At 40.3% G+C, this 19,464-nt stretch overlaps 1 protein-coding gene across 33 annotated transcripts in view; it reads right to left on the bottom strand.

Annotated features, from left to right (window-relative positions):
* Positions 1-19,464, bottom strand: part of clasp2 (cytoplasmic linker associated protein 2) — a 53,423-nt gene that overhangs the window by 4,537 nt on the left and 29,422 nt on the right. For 5 of the 33 annotated variants that reach the window (XM_017695598.2, XM_017695762.2, XM_017695755.2 and 2 more), the window contains 19 exons: positions 18,749-18,913; positions 18,427-18,447; positions 14,945-15,049; positions 13,678-13,704; positions 13,012-13,038; positions 12,096-12,263; positions 11,756-11,797; positions 10,962-11,069; positions 9,455-9,517; positions 8,630-8,736; positions 7,457-7,480; positions 7,064-7,308; positions 6,324-6,387; positions 5,331-5,387; positions 4,173-4,175; positions 3,449-3,612; positions 3,249-3,327; positions 1,613-1,756; positions 1,206-1,349 (listed from right to left, as the gene is read on the bottom strand). In XM_017695598.2, the coding sequence (XP_017551087.1) occupies positions 1,206-1,349; positions 1,613-1,756; positions 3,249-3,327; positions 3,449-3,612; positions 4,173-4,175; positions 5,331-5,387; positions 6,324-6,387; positions 7,064-7,308; positions 7,457-7,480; positions 8,630-8,736; positions 9,455-9,517; positions 10,962-11,069; positions 11,756-11,797; positions 12,096-12,263; positions 13,012-13,038; positions 13,678-13,704; positions 14,945-15,049; positions 18,427-18,447; positions 18,749-18,913 (1,757 nt within the window). The remainder of the gene's footprint in view (positions 1-1,205; positions 1,350-1,612; positions 1,757-3,248; positions 3,328-3,448; positions 3,613-4,172; positions 4,176-5,330; positions 5,388-6,323; positions 6,388-7,063; positions 7,309-7,456; positions 7,481-8,629; positions 8,737-9,454; positions 9,518-10,961; positions 11,070-11,755; positions 11,798-12,095; positions 12,264-13,011; positions 13,039-13,677; positions 13,705-14,944; positions 15,050-18,426; positions 18,448-18,748; positions 18,914-19,464) is intronic. The other 28 variants (XM_037535339.1, XM_037535342.1, XM_017695678.2 and 25 more) reach the window with 27 other exon arrangements.

Below are 19,464 nucleotides of genomic sequence, written 5' to 3'. Positions count from 1 at the left end.
CATGCCACAGAATGCATTGCCACTGCTCCGGCTCTGTAGTGAGTGAACTTCTGAGGATAGGCACTGTGCGCTTCAGCACTTGCCGTCCCTGCTCTGAGAGTATGCACGGTCTACCACTTTGTGTCTAAACTGTTGTTGCTCCCAGGTGCTTCCATTTCACAATAATAACTCTCACAGTGGACAGGGGCAGATCTAGCAGGACAGAAATTTCACAAACTGACTTGTGGCAGAGGTGGCATCCTATGACCGTGCCACGTTTAAACTCGCTGAGCTCATCAGTGCATCCCATTCTACTGCCACATTGTCTACCAAGACTAAAAGGCTAAGTGCTTAATTTTATGCACCTGTCAGCAATGGATGTGGCTAAAACAGCTAAATTCATAAATAAATAATTGGGAGGGGTCAGTCACTGGCCATTTTTCCATTATACTGTAGCCTAAATCCAGCAGAAAACAAAATTTTTCGGAAACAACAAAATAGACATTGTTTCATGAATGGAAATGTACCATATTTAACAAAAAAAAGAAACCCTCAAATCAAAGGTAATCTCGACACTTGAACCTCAACGGGTTCAAATTTCACATAGAATGTTCTAGAGTTCTGACGTTCAGAGCCAAACAAATGTTGTCTATGTGTGAGTTAGGTAATAGAACGCGAGAGGGAGTGTGTTATTGAGAAATTGTGATTTGGTTGCTGTAGATCACCACAGCCATGATGTTATAGCGATAACACACAACCTTGAGTGTTCTTTTGCTTTTATACAACAGTTAAATAAATAAATAAATAAAATAGGGCCATGAACGTGGCATTTAATACGTTCATAATAATGTTAGCAATTCCTTCCGCCAAAACAGTAGTTCCTTAACGAGCAGTTTGTTGCTATGTCAGAGTAACAAGCTCTGCTCACTCACTGCACAGCCAGCAGTTCGTTCTCCAGCTCCTTACATAGACCAACTGACAGTTTGGGAATATATTGTAGTATCAGCCTCAGAGTCTGACCAAATCGGCTGAAGGTCAAAATTGATCTTAAACATATCCATTTTCTGTTTGTGTGCAAGTACAAAGTAAAAACGTTCAAATGGCTTGAGCGTCTTCTACAGCTATTGCTTAGCAATGGAGAAATATCAGCACAGTTAGAACACTTCTCAATCAGCTTGCGAGGCCAGATTTAACTGTTGTATAATGTGTGATGATGAATACCTTACCTGTGCTACATTGCCTGTATTGCGCAGGTGGTTCTGAAGGAGTTTGGTGGCTCCATCTTGGAAGGTTTTAGGAAGTGCACCAAGAAGCATGGTGAACTCTGGTGTATTCAACTGGAACAGTGCGATCAGCACAGACTGGGCTGCCTGCAACCAAGCATTACATGATCCTCCAGAAATTCAGAAGGTACCTCACACAAGATAAGAATCTTCATAACTACAACTACAGCACATTCAAGTACGTATAAACCCAACCATGAATGTTGTCAGCAGACTGTTTAAGGTGTTATATATTGCTGAGTAAAAATGCTCTACAAAAAGGTACTATCTTGCATTGTAAGCTGTAACAAAGCTGAAAACTGCAACAGCCACATATGTGTATGGACTTTGCATGAAATGCTTTCTTGTACCTTCCTAACATCAGAGCTCTTAGGTTCTGTGGTCCATGTGATAATGCGGGAAACTGCCAGTCTTGTCTCACTGGAGTTCACAAAGTCCTGTGGCTCCATCTGAAGCGTCAGCGTCTCAATGTACTTCAGGATGGCCACCTTCACCTGGAAATAGTGGCCTCACATTACTACTGAACTACAAAACATTTGGTACTTTTCATTGTCAAAGAAATCATATTACAAATAAGCAATTTGCTATTATACAATTACCACTGTATACCATTACATTAATCACTATTACATCTCATCAGCTAATTATGACTAGTGTTCAACTAGCATTCACACCCTTAAAAATCCCTTCAGCTAATGAAAATTCTCTCAGCACTGTGTCTCTAATAATGTTAATTCAATCACCAGCACAGTACATATAAAAAGACAATGTTTGGCTACAATCTCAATTAACATCCAGTAAAACACAACACTTAATATCACAATCTATTTGAACTAGTCACATCCACAGTCATATATACAAAGCTATGCTTAGCATATTCATAGCAACAGGGAGAAATGATGCACAGCATTTGCGTGAAGTGAAGAGGGACAGTGGACAGAGGTCTAAATGAACAAAAGATGAGTGCTTGGGCAGTGTGTCAAAGGTACGGGAGCTACTGGATGTCCTAGCACTGATGCCCCACTCTTTATCTTCTTGTGGGCCACCTGCAAAGTATCCATTATGTGCTTAGTAACCTAAGTAGCTTCTGTTAGGAGGTCCATTGAACGAGGTAATACTAGAGAGCACTTGGAGGTCGAGCTCTCTCTCTCTCTCTCTCTCTCTCTCTCTCTCTCTCTCTAGCATGGGCTCAATTCAGCACTCTCTACAATCTTGCAAAGGCACTTCTTCACTTTTGATCAAAGACTGGGATTGCATTGGTAAAAACAGTGAGAGCTGCCAAGACTATGATGTCATTAAGCTTTAAGGCATCCAGGCTCCATAGGCCTGTGCTTGGGATGGGGAGTTCCATGATGGGAGCCCTGCGTGCTATAGAATTGCTTCCCCTGAGTCTCACTGACCTGTACTGCTTGGTTCCACACTTGGATATGTTCCTGCAGTGTGCAAGCATGCCGCCGCTTTCTGAGGGGAAGCAATTCTATAGCCCCGCCCCCGTACCGGCAACAGCGCCTTCTCCCCGGCTTCAGAGAGAGAGAGGAGAGCATGTCAATGACAGAGAGTCCCGCACAGAGAAGGAGAGACGGGGAGGGAGGGGAGCAAGGGGGAACAAAAAAAGGAAAAAAGGAAAAGAATCAGAACGAAAGATAAAGAAAAAGTATACAGGGATGGAATGGAGGAGGGCCAAATGGCGTGTATGTGAGACCATGTGCCGGAGAGATGAGGTTGGGGTGGAATCTTGTGCCAAGCAGTAACCTCATGGTTTGCACGAGAACTGATGCAGAGCTTACATCCGCCTCATAGCACTGAAAACACTTATTCTGAAATACTCCCAATCTGCTAGGAACCATGGCAAACACCTGAGCTGCAACCATCCACAGTACAATACTGCTTTAAGAGTTAAGCACAGATTAATAGGGCATGACTCAGAACACTGCCAGCCCAGTTGGTCTGTGAAAACACGCAGCCAGAACTGAAAGCAGCACTTACCTTTAAGTTGGGTGTCTGTGTCTGGTCAACAGTGAACCTCATGAGGATGGTGAACTGCAGATCATTAGGAAAAGATTCTCTACAGAGAGAAATATAACAAAGACATTTTTTGCTGAATAATCAAAGAAGGTACTGCTGGCAAAATTATAAACCTTTAGTGTTATTTTGCAAGACAATTTGACAATTTGCATCTTACAAACCTTGTGACATCAAGGGCTTTCTGCACTTTAGCTTGTACAGAGCCAAGCAGGTCTGCACCCATCTTTTTCAGCAATTGCGTGAGTAGAACAAACAGCCAGTCCTGTAGATCCTCCTTATGCACCACTATAAAGTCTACTAGCGTCTCCAGAAACATGCTGAACACCTGTGCAGAACACACACAAATTCTAATCAGCAACCACATCTATATGTGAAGGTGAAATTTTGTTTGTGAAATTCTTGCACTCCCACTGCTTTGTACACAGTAAGGGATTTTCATACATTTAGAGTGTGAGAAGTTTCTTAGTATTAGTTGCCCATAAACAAATACACTGATCAGCATGATCACCAATCATTTATTGGATTTTAAATCAGTGATTAATGTTTATGGCATGAAAAACTGGTAATATTTTGATTGAGTTAGTACAAAATAGTATGAACAAGGGAGAGGATCAATGACAGTAATGCCCTCTGATAAGCACTGGTCAGATGAGTGTCATAATCTGTTATTGATTAGTGTATTAGTGTTGCAGCTTTTCCTCTTAGCACATAGACCTAAATACTCTGAGATCAAATATGATTACATGCTACTCAACAGGCACCACTAATTTATAAGAAATAGCAAAAAAAAAAAAATTTTAAACCCCCAAATGTTAAGAAGCATCAAAAATGGTTAGGCTGCTGTCAGAACAGACAAAAAATCTGCATAAAATCATCTGAACTTACTCTCTACAGTTGCACCCCAGGGAAAGACATGAAAAGAAAACACAATCTAGTGAGTTTACTCATCACAGTTCACAGCCCCTCCAAGTACATTAAGGGCATAAACAAAAATTTGACTTCACTTTTGGGAAAGAGAACTTAATACTGCTTAATTTTTACTGACGGCCAGAGGTGATGCAGAGTGTGGCTGTGCAGAGGTCGAGACCATGCAGTGGCAGGATGTGCAACAGAGCCGGTAATACTCAGAAATCACAGGTTAAGAACCTTCACGGTTTGTATATGAACTGGTATCATAGGTGTGGGTGAACTACACAAACTGTCTGTGAGCCTGCTTTGAATCCGGATGATTCCAGAGTCACGCTGTGTCCCAATCTGTTGTGCTTCACTAAAGTCTCAATTCGTGATTCAGCATATTATGCTGGTTTCCGTGTCCTGGGCAGTGCTGAAGGGTGTTTCTCTGGCGGAGGTCTGTTCAGCAGTCAGCTGGCAATGGACTTACACTTTGTCCTGGTTCTACAATGTCAGTGTGGCCTTGAGTCATGCAGTGAGCTCAGTGGTGCTCAGCTTCAACTTTACACAAATCTAATCATTCATGATTTTGTTTGGGTTATTCGTCATCAACCGTGCTTTGCACCACCTCTGGCAGCCTATAGGAACAAACTAGAACACCAGTTCATGTGTAACTATAGTTCTATGAACTCCTGATAACCAGCACAGTTGCCAGTAACTCTGTGTAAGGAGAGAATGTGTGTTACTGGCTGCATTGCCTGTGACTTTGATCATGTAAGATCTAAACATGAGTACAAGTTTACCAGAAGTGTCTATTTTGCTCTGCTCCATAGAACCCGTAGGTGGTCTTGCAGAATTTATAGAACCATAGGTACATTTGTAACTAGCCTTTTTTGGTGATTTTCAATTACAGTCTATCCAGGCATCCACACAGACAGATAGAAGGAGATTATGAGAAAGAATTAAGAGAATAAGTATAAAAAAACAAAAACAAAAGTAAAACATCACAAAAGTACAAAAGGAAGAAACTTCTTTTTCAGAACACTTAAGGATTTCGTAATGGAAGCACATTATGAAGAACAGTGCCCCTGGATTCCAGACCCTTGAAGGACAGGTCAGGCATTTGTAAATGAGCAGGAACGTGTATTGTACCTTAAAGGAGGCGGAACTGATACCGGATTCTGCCGTGCCGAAGCCTCTGGACTCACGCTGCAAATCAGAGAGAGGGTTGGGCCCAAAGCCCGTCAATCAGACTTACAGAGCAGGGCAACAGCCCAGCCACCGAAAGCAGGGACAATGCCCAAGGGAACTTCAGGAAAACGTCGCAGGTGAGTGAGAAAACAGCTCAAACGGCAAATTAGACACCGAGCGGGTTAGTGTTTGCACGCGTCTGTACGTTTAAAGGTACGTATTTAGATAAAGCGGAGCCAGGTATCATTTTTCTACAGGTATTTCCACCCAAATGTCTTTGGAACTCACAGGATTCCAATACAAACTACAGCAAATGCATGGTTTCACAAATAGTAAAAGTATGTTGATTTTGACTATTCATCAATGCAAAGTTCATTTATAGAAAGCTGTTTCTCTAAGATCTTGTTGGTCCACCTAATGCCAGAATGTAATAGTTCCGTTACTCTGGGACTGGTGCAGAGGTATAGAATTGTTCCGTTTGATTTTTTTTTTTTTCCTTCAGCAATTTTGATAACCGTACAATTTCAGAAAAAAATTATTTGCGTGCGTGGAAGCATGCGGAAAAGACTGGAGTAGGTAGTGGTAGTGTGGTGAGTGACTAGAGCTGAGCATTCTAACTGTCGGTGAAGTGCAAGAAAAATTCACCCAAACCAAACATGCCATTAGCCACCGGCTTCACCCCCAGAGTTAGTGCAGAGCGCATGCCCGGTCGAGAGTGCTGCTGAGGGTGTGCGTGTGTGTGTGTCTGGGGGGTGGGGAGGTAGGACAAAAACGGGCTCTAGGTGAGGCAGAATCCGATATTTTGTTACCTGAGAGTGGGTTTTCGTGCAGGGTAGGGCAGTGTCTGTCTGTCTGCGTGTGTGTGTGTGTGTGTGCGCGTGTGCGTGTGTGCGTGTGTGTGTGTGTTGCTTGTTTGCGAAAAAGAGCCCCACTGCAAGCAGCGTGCCGGGGTACCTTGCTGTGTGGGTCTGCAAACATCCTGGTGAAAATTTCACACAACCGCTTCAGCTCGACTCGACTGAAACAGAAGAAATAAAGCAGACAAGACAAAGTCAACGGCACTGACAACGACATTCACAGCATGGGACCCTAAGAAGAGCAGAACAAGCAGCAAATATAGCTTATAGTGGCCTCCTTTTTCCAGCCTCAGGAAAATCTTTTGGCTGTGAAGATGTCTGAATGTGGGTTTTGGTACTGTGGGAACATACAATACTGTTCAAAACTGTCAATCATCATCATCATCTAATAATACTAATAAGTTACATTTATATAGTGCCTTTCACAAACCCAATGTCTCTTCACATAGCATGGGGGGAAAAAATCTCATGTAACAACTGCTATTGTTTTATTCAATAATAATTTATAATGTAGGTTGAAATGTTATACAGGCATACACATTACTAGACACCAGAAAGTAATTCAACATGGTTTATTTAATATTTTATTTTTTAGAAGATGTTATTAAATGGTAAATAATATAGTGTAATTAATATTTAAAGAAATTCCCTGCTGTTATCTTCATCATGGAATAATTCAGAACTCTGTTCATCATTTTGAACACAAACGTTTTTTTTTTCCAAATTAGTTGAAACTAATTAAAGTTGACGACGACCAGCACTGAAATATTTTTTTTTCCCCATATTCTTGAAAACAGTGTTTCCAGACCTTTGAACTGTAGTGCATGTGTCTGTTACCTGAGAGTTCGCTGGTTCTTCAGCAAAGTTTGCAGTCCCATCAACCCCTCCTTTCTCTCGGACCAGTTGGCGGAGGCACAGCGATTAAGCACTTCAGCCACATCCTCAGTTTGACGCATGTATGTGGGAATGCTCCCGTTACGAGAGCTGTACGAGAGCTCTGAGCACACACTTGATGCATCACTGTTAGCATCATCATCAGAACACATCCCGTAGGTATCATACCGCCGCCGGGCTGGTTTCTTCTGCTCATGGAAACAGAAAAAAAAGGGATATGAATGTTTTTTTAAAAAAGGCATAAAACAAAGACAGCCCAAATGAAGGCAAGCAAAAAGAAACAAATGGTTTAATGAAGTTGATTTGAGACAGACAGACAGAAAGGTAGAGACTAACCTTGCTCCGCATATCTCCTAACAGCTGGCAGCATTAACACAAAGTCAGAGAGCAATGTTAAAAAATTAGCAAAGAGTTAAACACAGAGTGAGCACAGGAAGACATGCTTAGGTGAAAAGGAGAGACTGTACTGATGTTAGCGTAGCATGCTATGCAAAAGTAAGAGACCACCCTTTCATATATTTAATTTCCGCTAAAATCACCATTAAGTACAAGTCTTTATTACAGCTTCCATTGTTTTCGGGAGACTTACTTTTATTTTTTTTTAAGAGATCAGCAGGGATATTTTCCCATACTTCTTGTAAAAATCTCCAAAGATCAGTCTTAGAAGTTGGTTGCATTTTCTGCATCTCACGATTCAAGAAATCAAAATTAAAAATTCTCAGAGGTCTAAATTCTGTGTTCTAGAGCAAAATATAGTCTAATACGGCTTCTTAAAAACTACATATTCTTTCAGAGCCACAGTGCTGCATTAACTCCTTACAGTGGAAGGATGGACAAAAACATCTATTTTTTTTTTTTTTACAGATCTGAAGCAGAAGTGGAGCTCGAATTGAATTAACTGAGTTTTGGTGGAAAAACAGATTTTGCATGGTTCCTATAAGTCCTATTTTCTCTACATCTTTTAGTCGTTTTTTTTAACTACCGTTTTAGAAACTCTAGTTACTTTCCTTTAATTTTCCTCTTTCCTTATGCAAGTTAATAATCCTATATGTAATCTGCACAGAAATATTTAATCGAGGCATTTTAGATGCACATGAGGACATGTACAAGCCAGCTAAGGTGTGTTTGGGTGGTTGTTCGTGTGAATGTCAGTATCTCTTTGTAGGGTAACAATGTCTGTGACTTCTGAGAAAAGCCTCTTTTGGGAGGACCCAGCTGTAACTCCTTGGTTTTAAGATTGGAAAGATGAAAGATGTAAAGTGACAGTGGAGTGCACAAAAATTAAGAGTGGACAAATTAAATACGTACAGATTTGATATTATAGACATGTTTTGGAGAGGTCTGGGGAGTTTTGCCTCTTAAATATAGGTCTGCCATTCTTTCTGGCACAGAAAAATGAATGACTTTTGTTTATGGCTGTTTTGTCTGGAAATTAAATAAATGAACAGTGCTGTGCGGTATTTTTGCAGTTTTATTTGGATTAGAAATAGAAAGCAGGTGAATGATTACCAGTGCATCAGCAAGAGCCTCCTCTACATCGGATCCAGTGTTTAAGACTCTCATGGCACTGACAGAGGAAGAAAGACGACTGGACTGAGACATCCCCAATCCTGAACCTGAAACACATGTACCATATACATATTACAATTACACATAACTACATCGAATATAAGCATATTCACATCAACACATAATCAATGAACTCAAAGAAACAAACCCATCACCATCAATGACATTTCAGGGGAACAAAAACACAGACAATTGTGTCACCACAGACCGAAAAAATAAATAAACAAACTGGGTGCAAAATACATAAACACATATGCAAATACATAAATGCAGAAAAACTTGGGTTAGAATGCAGGAAATCATTGGTGGTAACAGTCTGAACACAAATGTTTTACTAATGAGTCTAAATGAACCGACAGCAAAAAGCTTCAAATGAAGAAGACCTTTCTCTCTTGCACTCATTTAAACTTTCCCTGTCCCTCCCAGCTCTTATCCTGATGTCATCTGTCACTGCTCCCAAATGTCTGTCTCTCAAATTTTTCTCCAAGAATTGCCACTAATTGCTTCTGATTCTGATTTTAGTGGATTCCTCAGTTGTGTCTATTTCCACATTTGTGGCTGTTTGCTGGAATGTGTTATCACAGCTGTCACCTAGGAGATGGGAAGAACAGTTGTTATGGAGGCTAAAATTAAAGCATGCAGGTCCAATGAAAGCGAAACTGAAAGAAGCAGAATGGTAGGATGAAAAAAGTTGTTTTAAAAAATGCACATGTATGCTGTTTTGCTTTTAAATAAGGCCTTGGCAGCCTGGGGGTCACAGTTCACCTGCTGCCCCAAAGGCATCTGGGGCGTGGAGAGCACCAGTAGAGCGAGAGTAGTGCCGCGAAGCTGTAACACACACATACATACACACACGTATAATCAAGCCAGTGTTAGAGCCCACCAGAGAAACCACCATACCAAATCACCCACCAGCCTTTGTGATACGTTTTAAGCAACAGTGCCCAAAGGTTAAAGTCCATTTCTGCTAGTATGATCAGCTCTCTACAGAATTTCATATGGACTTTGATCTGATTCATGAACCAGGATTCTGCAAATCAGAGTTAGAAATATTCTAAAATAATTACATTTGATGAAGGCAGTGACTGAGTCACATGCTTTTGAAAATCAAAAAAGTCACATGCTTTTTCTCCTGTCCTCTACTGTTTTGTAGATGCAAAAATCTCTCTCATCAGTTCTTCATATGTAATCAATTGTTATTTTAACAAAGGGTAGTTGTCACCAACTGACAGAAAAAAGGAAATGTATATATGCTGTTGTCTTAGGTTTTGCTTCAAATACTTTCTCTCTAGTAAGCAAAGCTGGAATATCATCTCAAATGCTGCTTGTGTCATTATCTTTCAGCGTCTGCAACATGACACGAGGCAAAACTGGAAAGCGAGCAAGCAATGACATCATCTTGATGGTGACCCCAGTGAACCATTCCTACTAAATCAAAGTAGATGTTTTATATGTGTGTGTATATATATATATTTTTTTTTATATTTTTATATATCAGAATTGCAGTTCTATTACAATTTACTATGAATTAATCAAGTAAGGATGCACCATTCATGAATTTTTATGACTAATTCAGATTGCTAACAGTCATCCGCCTTTTTATTTTAACCCGAAGCTCATAATGTGCGAGCTAAACGAAAAACATGAATCACACTAGCACTTTTCCAGTACCATCTCTCAGACAAAGCAGAAATGTAAATAACATTATTTGCTTTGCTTTGAAATGGACCAAACTGGCAATATAAATGTTTAACTGAGTAATCAGTTGCCTAAGAGAAAAAAAAAGACAAGTGGCCATTTAGCACAATACGTAATGCATAATTCGGCTACAGCATTTACTACAGGTGTAGCAGCAGCATTCAAAGTCAGTGTTAGTGCATTTACATGGCTTACATTCTTTACGACAAAATTGCAACAAAGATTGGCCAAAATCGAACAAACTGGTAGATTTCCAATTGAACAACCGGAGCAAAATACCAATCTTGGCTGATTCCATCCCATTAAAATACCTCAGTCATCAATAATTGGGCCATGGGGAGTGATCCATATAAAGTAAGCAGTGAGAGAAAACCAAGTCAAGTTCAGGTGCACCATGAGGCAAAACAGTTTAAAGAGGCAAAGAGTAGCACACATACACAAATTTCCATTCCAAGATTTTAACTACATCTGCTGTCACGCAGTCAAAACAACAAGGCCTTACAGAGTTCTCTGGGCCACAGCTATATGCAGATGGTTGATTCCGTTGTACGTACCACTTGCTGTGGCTACTCACCAAGCGGTGTGAAGGAGCGCACAGGGCTGGTGTCTCTGCTGCTCTCTCGACTGGCCTCGCGACTGCAGCCCTGACTCACACTAGGCCGTGGTATACGACTACCCCGCGCTGCCCCACCCCAAGAAAGGAGACAGAAAAAAAGGCGACACAAACAAGAATGGAGAAAAAACAGGGAAAGATAGGCATAAAGATACAAAGATTATACAAATATAAAAGAAGGGATAAAAGGTAGAAAAAGAAAAAGAAAGAATAGACATAAGAGTCACAAACACAACAGTAAAGTAATGAAATAAAGCAAGAGTAGCTACAACTGACAAATATAGGTATCCTAATCTGAAACCCTGATGAACACCAGAGATCACCTTCATTTTCAACATTTACATCAACACAAACATTCCAGCAAGCAGAAGCATGAATGTGTTTTCTATACTGATAATACATGCATGCTATTCAAGCACTGAATTAGACAAGGAAGTGTGGGAAAAGATGGATAGGATAGAAAAGTTAAACAGTTAAAGACATAAAGGATTTGTAGTTTACTGTGTTACAGCTCTAATTTTCATCTAAATCTACATTCTTGAGATGGGATTTGGCACGCCATTAAGCACAGGGACGCCTTGTTAACATCACAGCAAGGACACTATGTGGCTCAGCAGGTTATTGTGAGCACAAGCCCAGCTTCTCCAAAGCACATAATACAGCCCAATCGCCAGTATCGATGACAGTCAGTGCTCAGACAGAAAAATTGATTATTGAGATTGGATGGATGATGGAAAGAAGGATAGAAAACGTACCTCCTTTTGATCCATTGTACATGTGGCTGATATTTGATGGCGCTTTGATTGAAAAAACACATTTTAAGATTGGTACATTTATGATTTGCTGTATATGTTACCTTCACCCTGTTTCTACACTCAACAAAAATATACAGGCAATAAGAAAAAAAAAAAAAAAAAAAAAAAAAAAAACACAATTCAGGTTGACAATGCAAATGCTTGAATGACAAAAGCACCAAAACAGAACAAACACTTTTATTAAAACACAATCATCATCTTTCATTTTTGATTTTCAAAGTGAAATTAGCTTGTGCCAGTAGCGATGTAGAGGTAGACACTGAGTGATGATGTTGCTTACCCACAGACAGGCGTGTTGGGCTAGAGTCACGGCTGCAGCCCTGACTGCGGGGGATCCTGCTGCGGCGGTGGGAGCCAGGAACTGCACTCACCCGTTGTGCACCTGTGCTGAGTGTGCTCAAAGCTGTGCTTGCTAACACACGGCCAGGAGAGCCAGAACGAGAGCCAGCTAAAGGGAGGGGAAGGGAAAAGAGAAGGAAGAAAAGAAAGTAAGGCTGAGACCAGTATTTTCGCAAAAAAAAAAAAAAAAAAAAAAAAAAAAAAAAAGACAAAACAAGAAACAAAACACTGTTCAGACACATACTATCAAACAGCACAAACAGAGCAACTATGAGTAACTAGTGACCTGAAAGCCAAATTCAAACCTTAATATTGATTCAGCCCTCTAAGCAAGTAGAGAAACATTTATATTGAATATTTCAGAAATCTTTTTTGTCCATATGCCTAAAATGGAGCTTGCAACAAGAATCTACTAACGGGCACAAACAAGGAAAGAAAACAAAAAAACAAAACAAAACAAAAAAAAAAAAAAATACAGTATAAAGTGTCACCAAACAGGAAGAATGAAGTGCTGCCACTGAACAGCAGAAAAGGTTTCTATTAGGCCTACTGAAAAAGACAAAACACAAACAAACTCCTCCACACTTTTCTCTGCAATGCCAAGCATCGGATTTCTCAATTTACATTTTCAAAAGTTTAAGCAGGAAAAAAAAAAAAAAAAAAAAAAAAAAGCACCCATAGTGAGCCAAGCAGGGAAGCTTTACACTCTACATGCAGCAAGTAGAGTGGAGGGTTGACATGAAAGTGTCTCCATCAACCACAAAGAGAAAATATGCTGGAGAAGAGGGTGGAGCCCAGGGAAATGTGTGGAAAGGGACACATTTTGAGTGACTAGCAAAATACGTGGAAACTCTTACCACCGACAGGGGTAGCAGACTGAGATCCTGAGCCAATGAAGGGGTAGAATTGTAGAGAGGGGAGGGGCCGGGAGGCCAATTGGGTAGGAGGAGGAAAAGCACATTAAAAAGATGCAATGCGTTATGGGATTTAAAAAAAAAAAAAAAAACATGCAGGTGGCCTGAGTGTCCCAACGCAGATACAAATGCACAAAACATTGGTCCGCAAATAAAGAGAGCAATGTGAGGCGCACACAGATTTGAAAAGCCGCTGAACAGCATTGTACACTGCAATAGCTCCACAGTAAGCTGCAAAAACGCTCAACCACCATGAAGACGTTTAAAAAATAAAAAATAAAAAAATGAGATGAAATTCTTCACACACTTCAAACACTTTGTGACACTAATTCTTCCTTGGGTTTAGTTTTTTCTTTCTTTTATTCAGCATTCTGTCAGCCATCTCTCTCTCTCTCTCACACGGACAAGAGAATTTGTGTGTGCTTTTTTAGAGTGTAGTTGGTTCTTGATTATCCTGCAGGCAGAAATGGACTCACTAACACACCCAAGTGAATACCACAAAGCATGCAGGGTACTGAACACACACACACACACACACACACACACACACACACACACACACACACACACACACACTAACACTCTCGACAACACGTCAGACGAGGGTACCTGGCGTGCAATCAGAATCGTCGGAACCTAGAGGCACAGAAACAGTTGAAGGAGCTGTGTGTTACATCCTGAGAGCAGGATGATTCCAGGCACACACTGTGCTCTACACAGTCTCAAACAGACAGTGGATCTTCTAGCAAGCAAGGGTAGGAATAAGTGTGTACACGTGCATTTTGTGAATTTGTAAGAAGAGTGTAAGAGTGTTTGGTAAACTGGAGCGTGATTTACAGTGAAAGGAAAAAAGAAATCAGACAAATTTTATCAAATTTAGACACGTTTTTGATTTTGTACTTATAGATACAAACAAAAAGTACAAATTCATGAGTATGAACACTTAGGGGCTCTATCTTCTGACAGACTCTCAATTTAAAAATTCTCCAGAAAATTTCAGTGGAATTTAAGTATGGAGATTGGCTTAGTTATTTTCACATTTATTTGCTGATTAAACATAACTCTAATATGTCATCACTTCATTCATGTTTCCTACAGTGACGTGCAATGCCCCAGCACTATTTGCATGGAAGCAACCCCATATCATGATGCTCTGACCTCTGTGCTTCACTGAAGGTATGTTTTCTGGGATCATACATGCAACTGCATGTTCTTTCACTTGACATGACATGTGAAAACGTGTGGCATCTTGACATGTGTGGGGTGTAGAAACGACGAAGACGACTAAGCAGATCAGTGCTTATTCTTGTATGTGTAACCGTTGTTTCTGCTGCATTGAGGTCATCCTTTTCAAGTGACTACTGGCTTCTCTCTTACTTTCCTTTTCATTAGTCTGAGAGCGCATTGAAATTTTATTTATCTTCTAATGTAAGCTTTACATATATTGTTTTTATACAGTGTCAAAATAATTTTCCCTCCCATCAATTAAATTTTTCATGATTATGAACAGATACATTTTGTTCATACAAAAGGCAGTAAGTACAAAGTCAAAAGCCATTATATGTATAAAACTGGAGCACATGTACGCACTGGAAGTATATCAATTAATAAAAACAGAAGTGTCTGAACACTTACTGTCCCTAGCTGTATTTGTCTATAATAAAAATATTAAAGCACATAATGGGCATGTCATGTATAAAATGTTCATATGAGAATACACAGGATCTGCGATGCTGAGTCTTAAGACTGCGATGAGTGACGGCTGTGGGTTTGTGATGGTTAGTGTTCACGTGTGCAATGCTAAACAAGGGTGTAGAGGCTTGCATGAAGGTGTTTGTGAGCATCTTATTGGTGGGCTGTGTGTATATATACTTACGCTGGGACTGAGATACCATCTTTGTTCGGCTCCGTCCCCTGGAGTCCACTTGACTGCTGCCCACTCCTGATGGTGTCGATAAAGGTTGCTTGGTGCGTAGTCGCCCTGGAAATGCATAAACACTTTTACCTTTCAGGCTTCAACTTCAGACAGAACCTAAGATTATACACTCACTGGTGACTTTAATGGGTACACCTAAATCTGTCGACCCCTACTGTCCATTTTGCCATGTCCACTTTCCATACAGACAACATGGGTGCAATATGTAGTTCTGCTATTACAGGACGCAGTCCATTTGTTTCCCTGCATAATTTGTAAGCCCTCCTTTATCCTGTTCATTTATAATTAGGACCCCCACAGGACCACCACTGAGCAGGTATTATTTGGCTAGCAGATCAGCACTGCAATGACAGACAACTTAGTGTGTACTGTGAGTACACAGACAACAGTGTTACTGGATTTTTTTAAAAACTCAGTGGCACTGCTGGTCTGAGAATAGTCTACCAACAACAATATGCAGGCAACTGTGTCCTGTTGCAAGAAACTAACCTCTGATGAAAGACTAGAGGATGACTACCACAAACCGTGCAGGAAAAAGATTAGATCATCTTGAACTTCAAATCTACAAGATGGAGCAAAAAGTAAGAATGTCCAAGAGAGAAGAACACTGCAGGGTCGTCTTCACTTGTACCAGTGCAGTGCACACTAACACACCACCACCACCACATCAGTGTCACTGCATTGCTGAGAATGATCCACCATCCAGAAAATACATGCTCTGTGACAACAGATTAACTAGGTAACGGTGGGCTAACAAATTACGCAGAGTAATAGATGAACTACGGTCTGAAACTACAACTACAATATGCACCTACATGGTGAGTAGACCTGATCTAAGGGACAATAAGAGTAGATATCGTATACCTAAAAAAGTGGATAATGAGTCTATATTTCCTCCATTCTCTTTCAATCACCCAATTATTCACTCATTCCAGTAAAAGAAAATATGCATATCTGCACATTGCACACATCAGAGATTAAGACAGGTGGAAGACTGATAATTAGTGGCAAGCTTAAGTAGGTTTGATGTAGAAAACACCAGAAGAATGAAGGATGCAAAGGGACTTCCAGCTACAACAGCTGAAGGTAAAAAACAAGTCACAGTCTGAAGCCAGAGCCTGCAGTACCACTTCTCACCAACAGAGTGCAGCAAATTTACACCACAAATCGGAGATATAATGGAAGGTGCATAACGGTTCTGAGACACGTACCTGCCAAAAAAAACCCTAAAACTACTAGTGTACACTAAAGAGTCACACACGTCCCAACTATGAGAATAACACCCTTATCAAAGAGGTAGTACCTCTGCAAGTGTGTGCATGTGTTTGTGTGTCTCCTTGTTAAGAGTGTCTGTGGGATGAGGATGACTACTTCTCTAGTGTAGTGATGAGCAACCCAAAGAAGAGCAGGAGGACATTAGGAGATGAATGGACAAAGTGTGAAAAAGGAATAAAAATCACAGGGAAAGACGAAAAAGGAGGAACAAAGTAGGACTGGCCTGAATAATGGCAATACTCAAGTACTCGCTCATTTTGTTGGTATTCATTTCTCTTTTCAGTATTTGAAAACGTTCTTTTTAAAGTCATACAAATTATTATGCATCCTCAATCAATCCCCTTAAACAGAATAGTTATTGTTAATATATGGAATATGCTAAAAGTAAATACTTTTTTAATATCAAGGTTGCACAAAGGCTTGTAGCATATAATTGCATTTTGGGGTATCAGGGCTATCATATTAGCTTGCGGTTAGAACGTTAGCTTGGGGCTAACGTATTAGCCTGAGCGAGATGTGTTGCAACTGTCAGGTCCTGGATGATGAGTAAAGTAAAGGAATATCGAATTGACTTACTTATATTGATTAAAGTAAAAAAAAATAAGTGGAACACTTGGCAACAGGAAAATTGGCCATTATATTGTGCATGAAATGCTTGTAGTTACCAAACATGTGGCTAAAATTATCTTTCAAACAGAAAAGCAACATCATGGTACACAAGTCGACCAATATATCACACATCCCTAATCGTAGCTGGTTTAGTTGAATACACGTTAAATCTACACTCACTGGCCATTTTATTAGGTACACCACAATTTTGGTGAGCCTGTGCAAATTGTAGTCTCAGTTTCCTGTTCTTAGCTGACAGGAGTGGCACCCGGTGTGGTCTTCTGCTGCTGTTGCCCATCTTCTTCAAGGTTCGATGTGTTGTGCGTTCAGAGACGGAATTCTGCATTCCTTGGTTGTAACAAGTGGTTATTTGAGTTACTGTCTGCCCATTCTCCTCTGACCTCTCACATCAACAAAGCATTTTCATCCACACCGCTGCCGCTCACTGGATATTTTCTCTTTTTCTGACCGTTCTCTGTAAACCCTAGAGATGGTTGTGCATGAAAATCCCAGTAGATCAGCAGTTTCTGAAATACTCAGACCAGCCCGTCTGGCACCAACAACCACGCCACGTTCAAAGTCACTTAAACACTTAAATCACCTTTCTTCCCCCATTTTGATGCTTGCTCTGCACTTCAGCAAGATGTCTTGACCACCTCTACATGCCTAAATGCATTGAGTTGCGGCCATTTGATTGGCTGATTAGCTATTTGTGTTAACAAGCAATTGAACAGGTCTACCTAATAAAGTGGCCGGTGAGTGTATGTAAGCTGGTGTCAGAACACAACAAACTGCACCACTTTGAAAAGCTGTTAAAGCTGAAAGAGATGCCTCTGAAAGAAATCATGTGTGGGAGCATGTTAAATTACTTAATGATAAGAAAAATGCCATTTTTATACCATGAAGGGACGACTAGTATAATATGTGACCCTCTGCCATGAGTCTAAATCCACATTGCCCCTGACTGAACCACTTATCTGTTCTTTTTTTCCTTCTTTTTACATCTAATCATTTTAACTGGTTCTCATGCTTGACAGCACAAACACCAGACCTGTTCTGTCAGATAAGTTACTGCAATATCAGAGAAGAAACTCCTCCACATAGCAAAGCACAGGAGCTACAATTACCACACCAATGAGATCATGACATTTTAACAAAGTATTATTTTAAATACAGTTTACAACACTAGTTCTAGGAGTGTGTAATTGGACTGGATCTTTATGGAGATTATGCGTTACTTAAGTGTAAATGGAGGGAGGAAGACACTCCGAATGGACTTATGTTTTGATGGATGCAAGACCCATTGCACAAAGCTGGTATGGCAAGAAACACTTATTGAAATGGAAGTAAATCTGTGCCATCAGAAAGACAACAAAATTGCTCAAAGTATTAGTGTTTTAGAGTGATTTTAAGAACAAGTATTTGAGTATTCGTTCAGAAATTTCAACCAGCATTCGAAGCCTCTAAACTGCTGTTCAGGCCAGCCCTAAAAGACAGACAAAGCTAATGGGGATGGATGGGTTGAACTCTGATCTTACCATCCTTATCAGAAGAATCATCTTTAGGCCAGAGAGAAGAAAGAGAGGAGCACAGCAAACCAGTTAGAAAGAAGAGTGCACACCAACGGACACAAATAACTCCAACATGCGCACAAAAAAAAAAAAAAAACCCGAAGAATGATGATATTCTTCAGATTACTTGGGATTAAGTGAGGGAATTTCAAGAAGAAGAAAAAAGGGCTGTGTGCCAGGTTGTGAGGCGGACGTGATAGAGAGCTGACCCAATAGTGCTACTTTTTGTCTTACACGTTCAGTGCAAGTCATTTTGAGGAGCTTTTTCTAGGTGTGCATGTGCACATACCTAGTGAGGCATATGAGCCTGGGGGCAGCGCTGTGGTGAGGCGCCCAGCTCCTCCTGCCTGCCCGCTGTGTCTTGCCTTAGCTCCAGCTGCTGCATTCACATCCACATCACTCCGTGATCGTTGCAGAGAGCCTGGGGAGCCCGATGACTTGGAGCTGGCTGGAACTGAGGACACACACACACACAGGCCAAAAAGTTAGGCACTATGCAGATTATACAGACTTACAAATGCTTTCATAAAATCACAAGCAGTCATATATAACATACTGACATTTCAATGTAAAACAAGTAAATGATAATTATGACATTATGTTGGTATTTACTTCTCTGACGAGAATTCGTAAGCTTCATCTTTTTACTCAAACCGCAAAAATTATAGACTACGTTACATTCATTTTCAACAGCAAGGGCCTTTAAAAAGAACAGTTAATGTTAAAAGGCCAATATCCTGCATTCGTCTTGTAGAGCTCCAATTACAAAAAAGTTGGGACGCAGTGTAAAATGTAAATAAAACAGAACGCAATGACATGAAAATCTCATAGACCCATTTTTTATTCATAGTAGAAAATAGAACACATATCAGATGTTGAAAGTGAGACATTTTACCATTTCATGAAAAACAAACTAATTTTAAACTCGATGGCAGGAACATCTCAAAATAGTTGAGACAGGGTCATGTCTATCATTCTGTACCATCCCCTCTTCTTTTAACAACA

The sequence above is a fragment of the Pygocentrus nattereri genome, chromosome 27, assembly GCF_015220715.1.
Source record: "Pygocentrus nattereri isolate fPygNat1 chromosome 27, fPygNat1.pri, whole genome shotgun sequence".
NCBI lineage: Eukaryota > Metazoa > Chordata > Actinopteri > Characiformes > Serrasalmidae > Pygocentrus > Pygocentrus nattereri.
The sequence above is the reverse complement of the archived record's forward strand: the minus strand, read 5'-3'. Positions and strand labels throughout refer to the sequence as shown.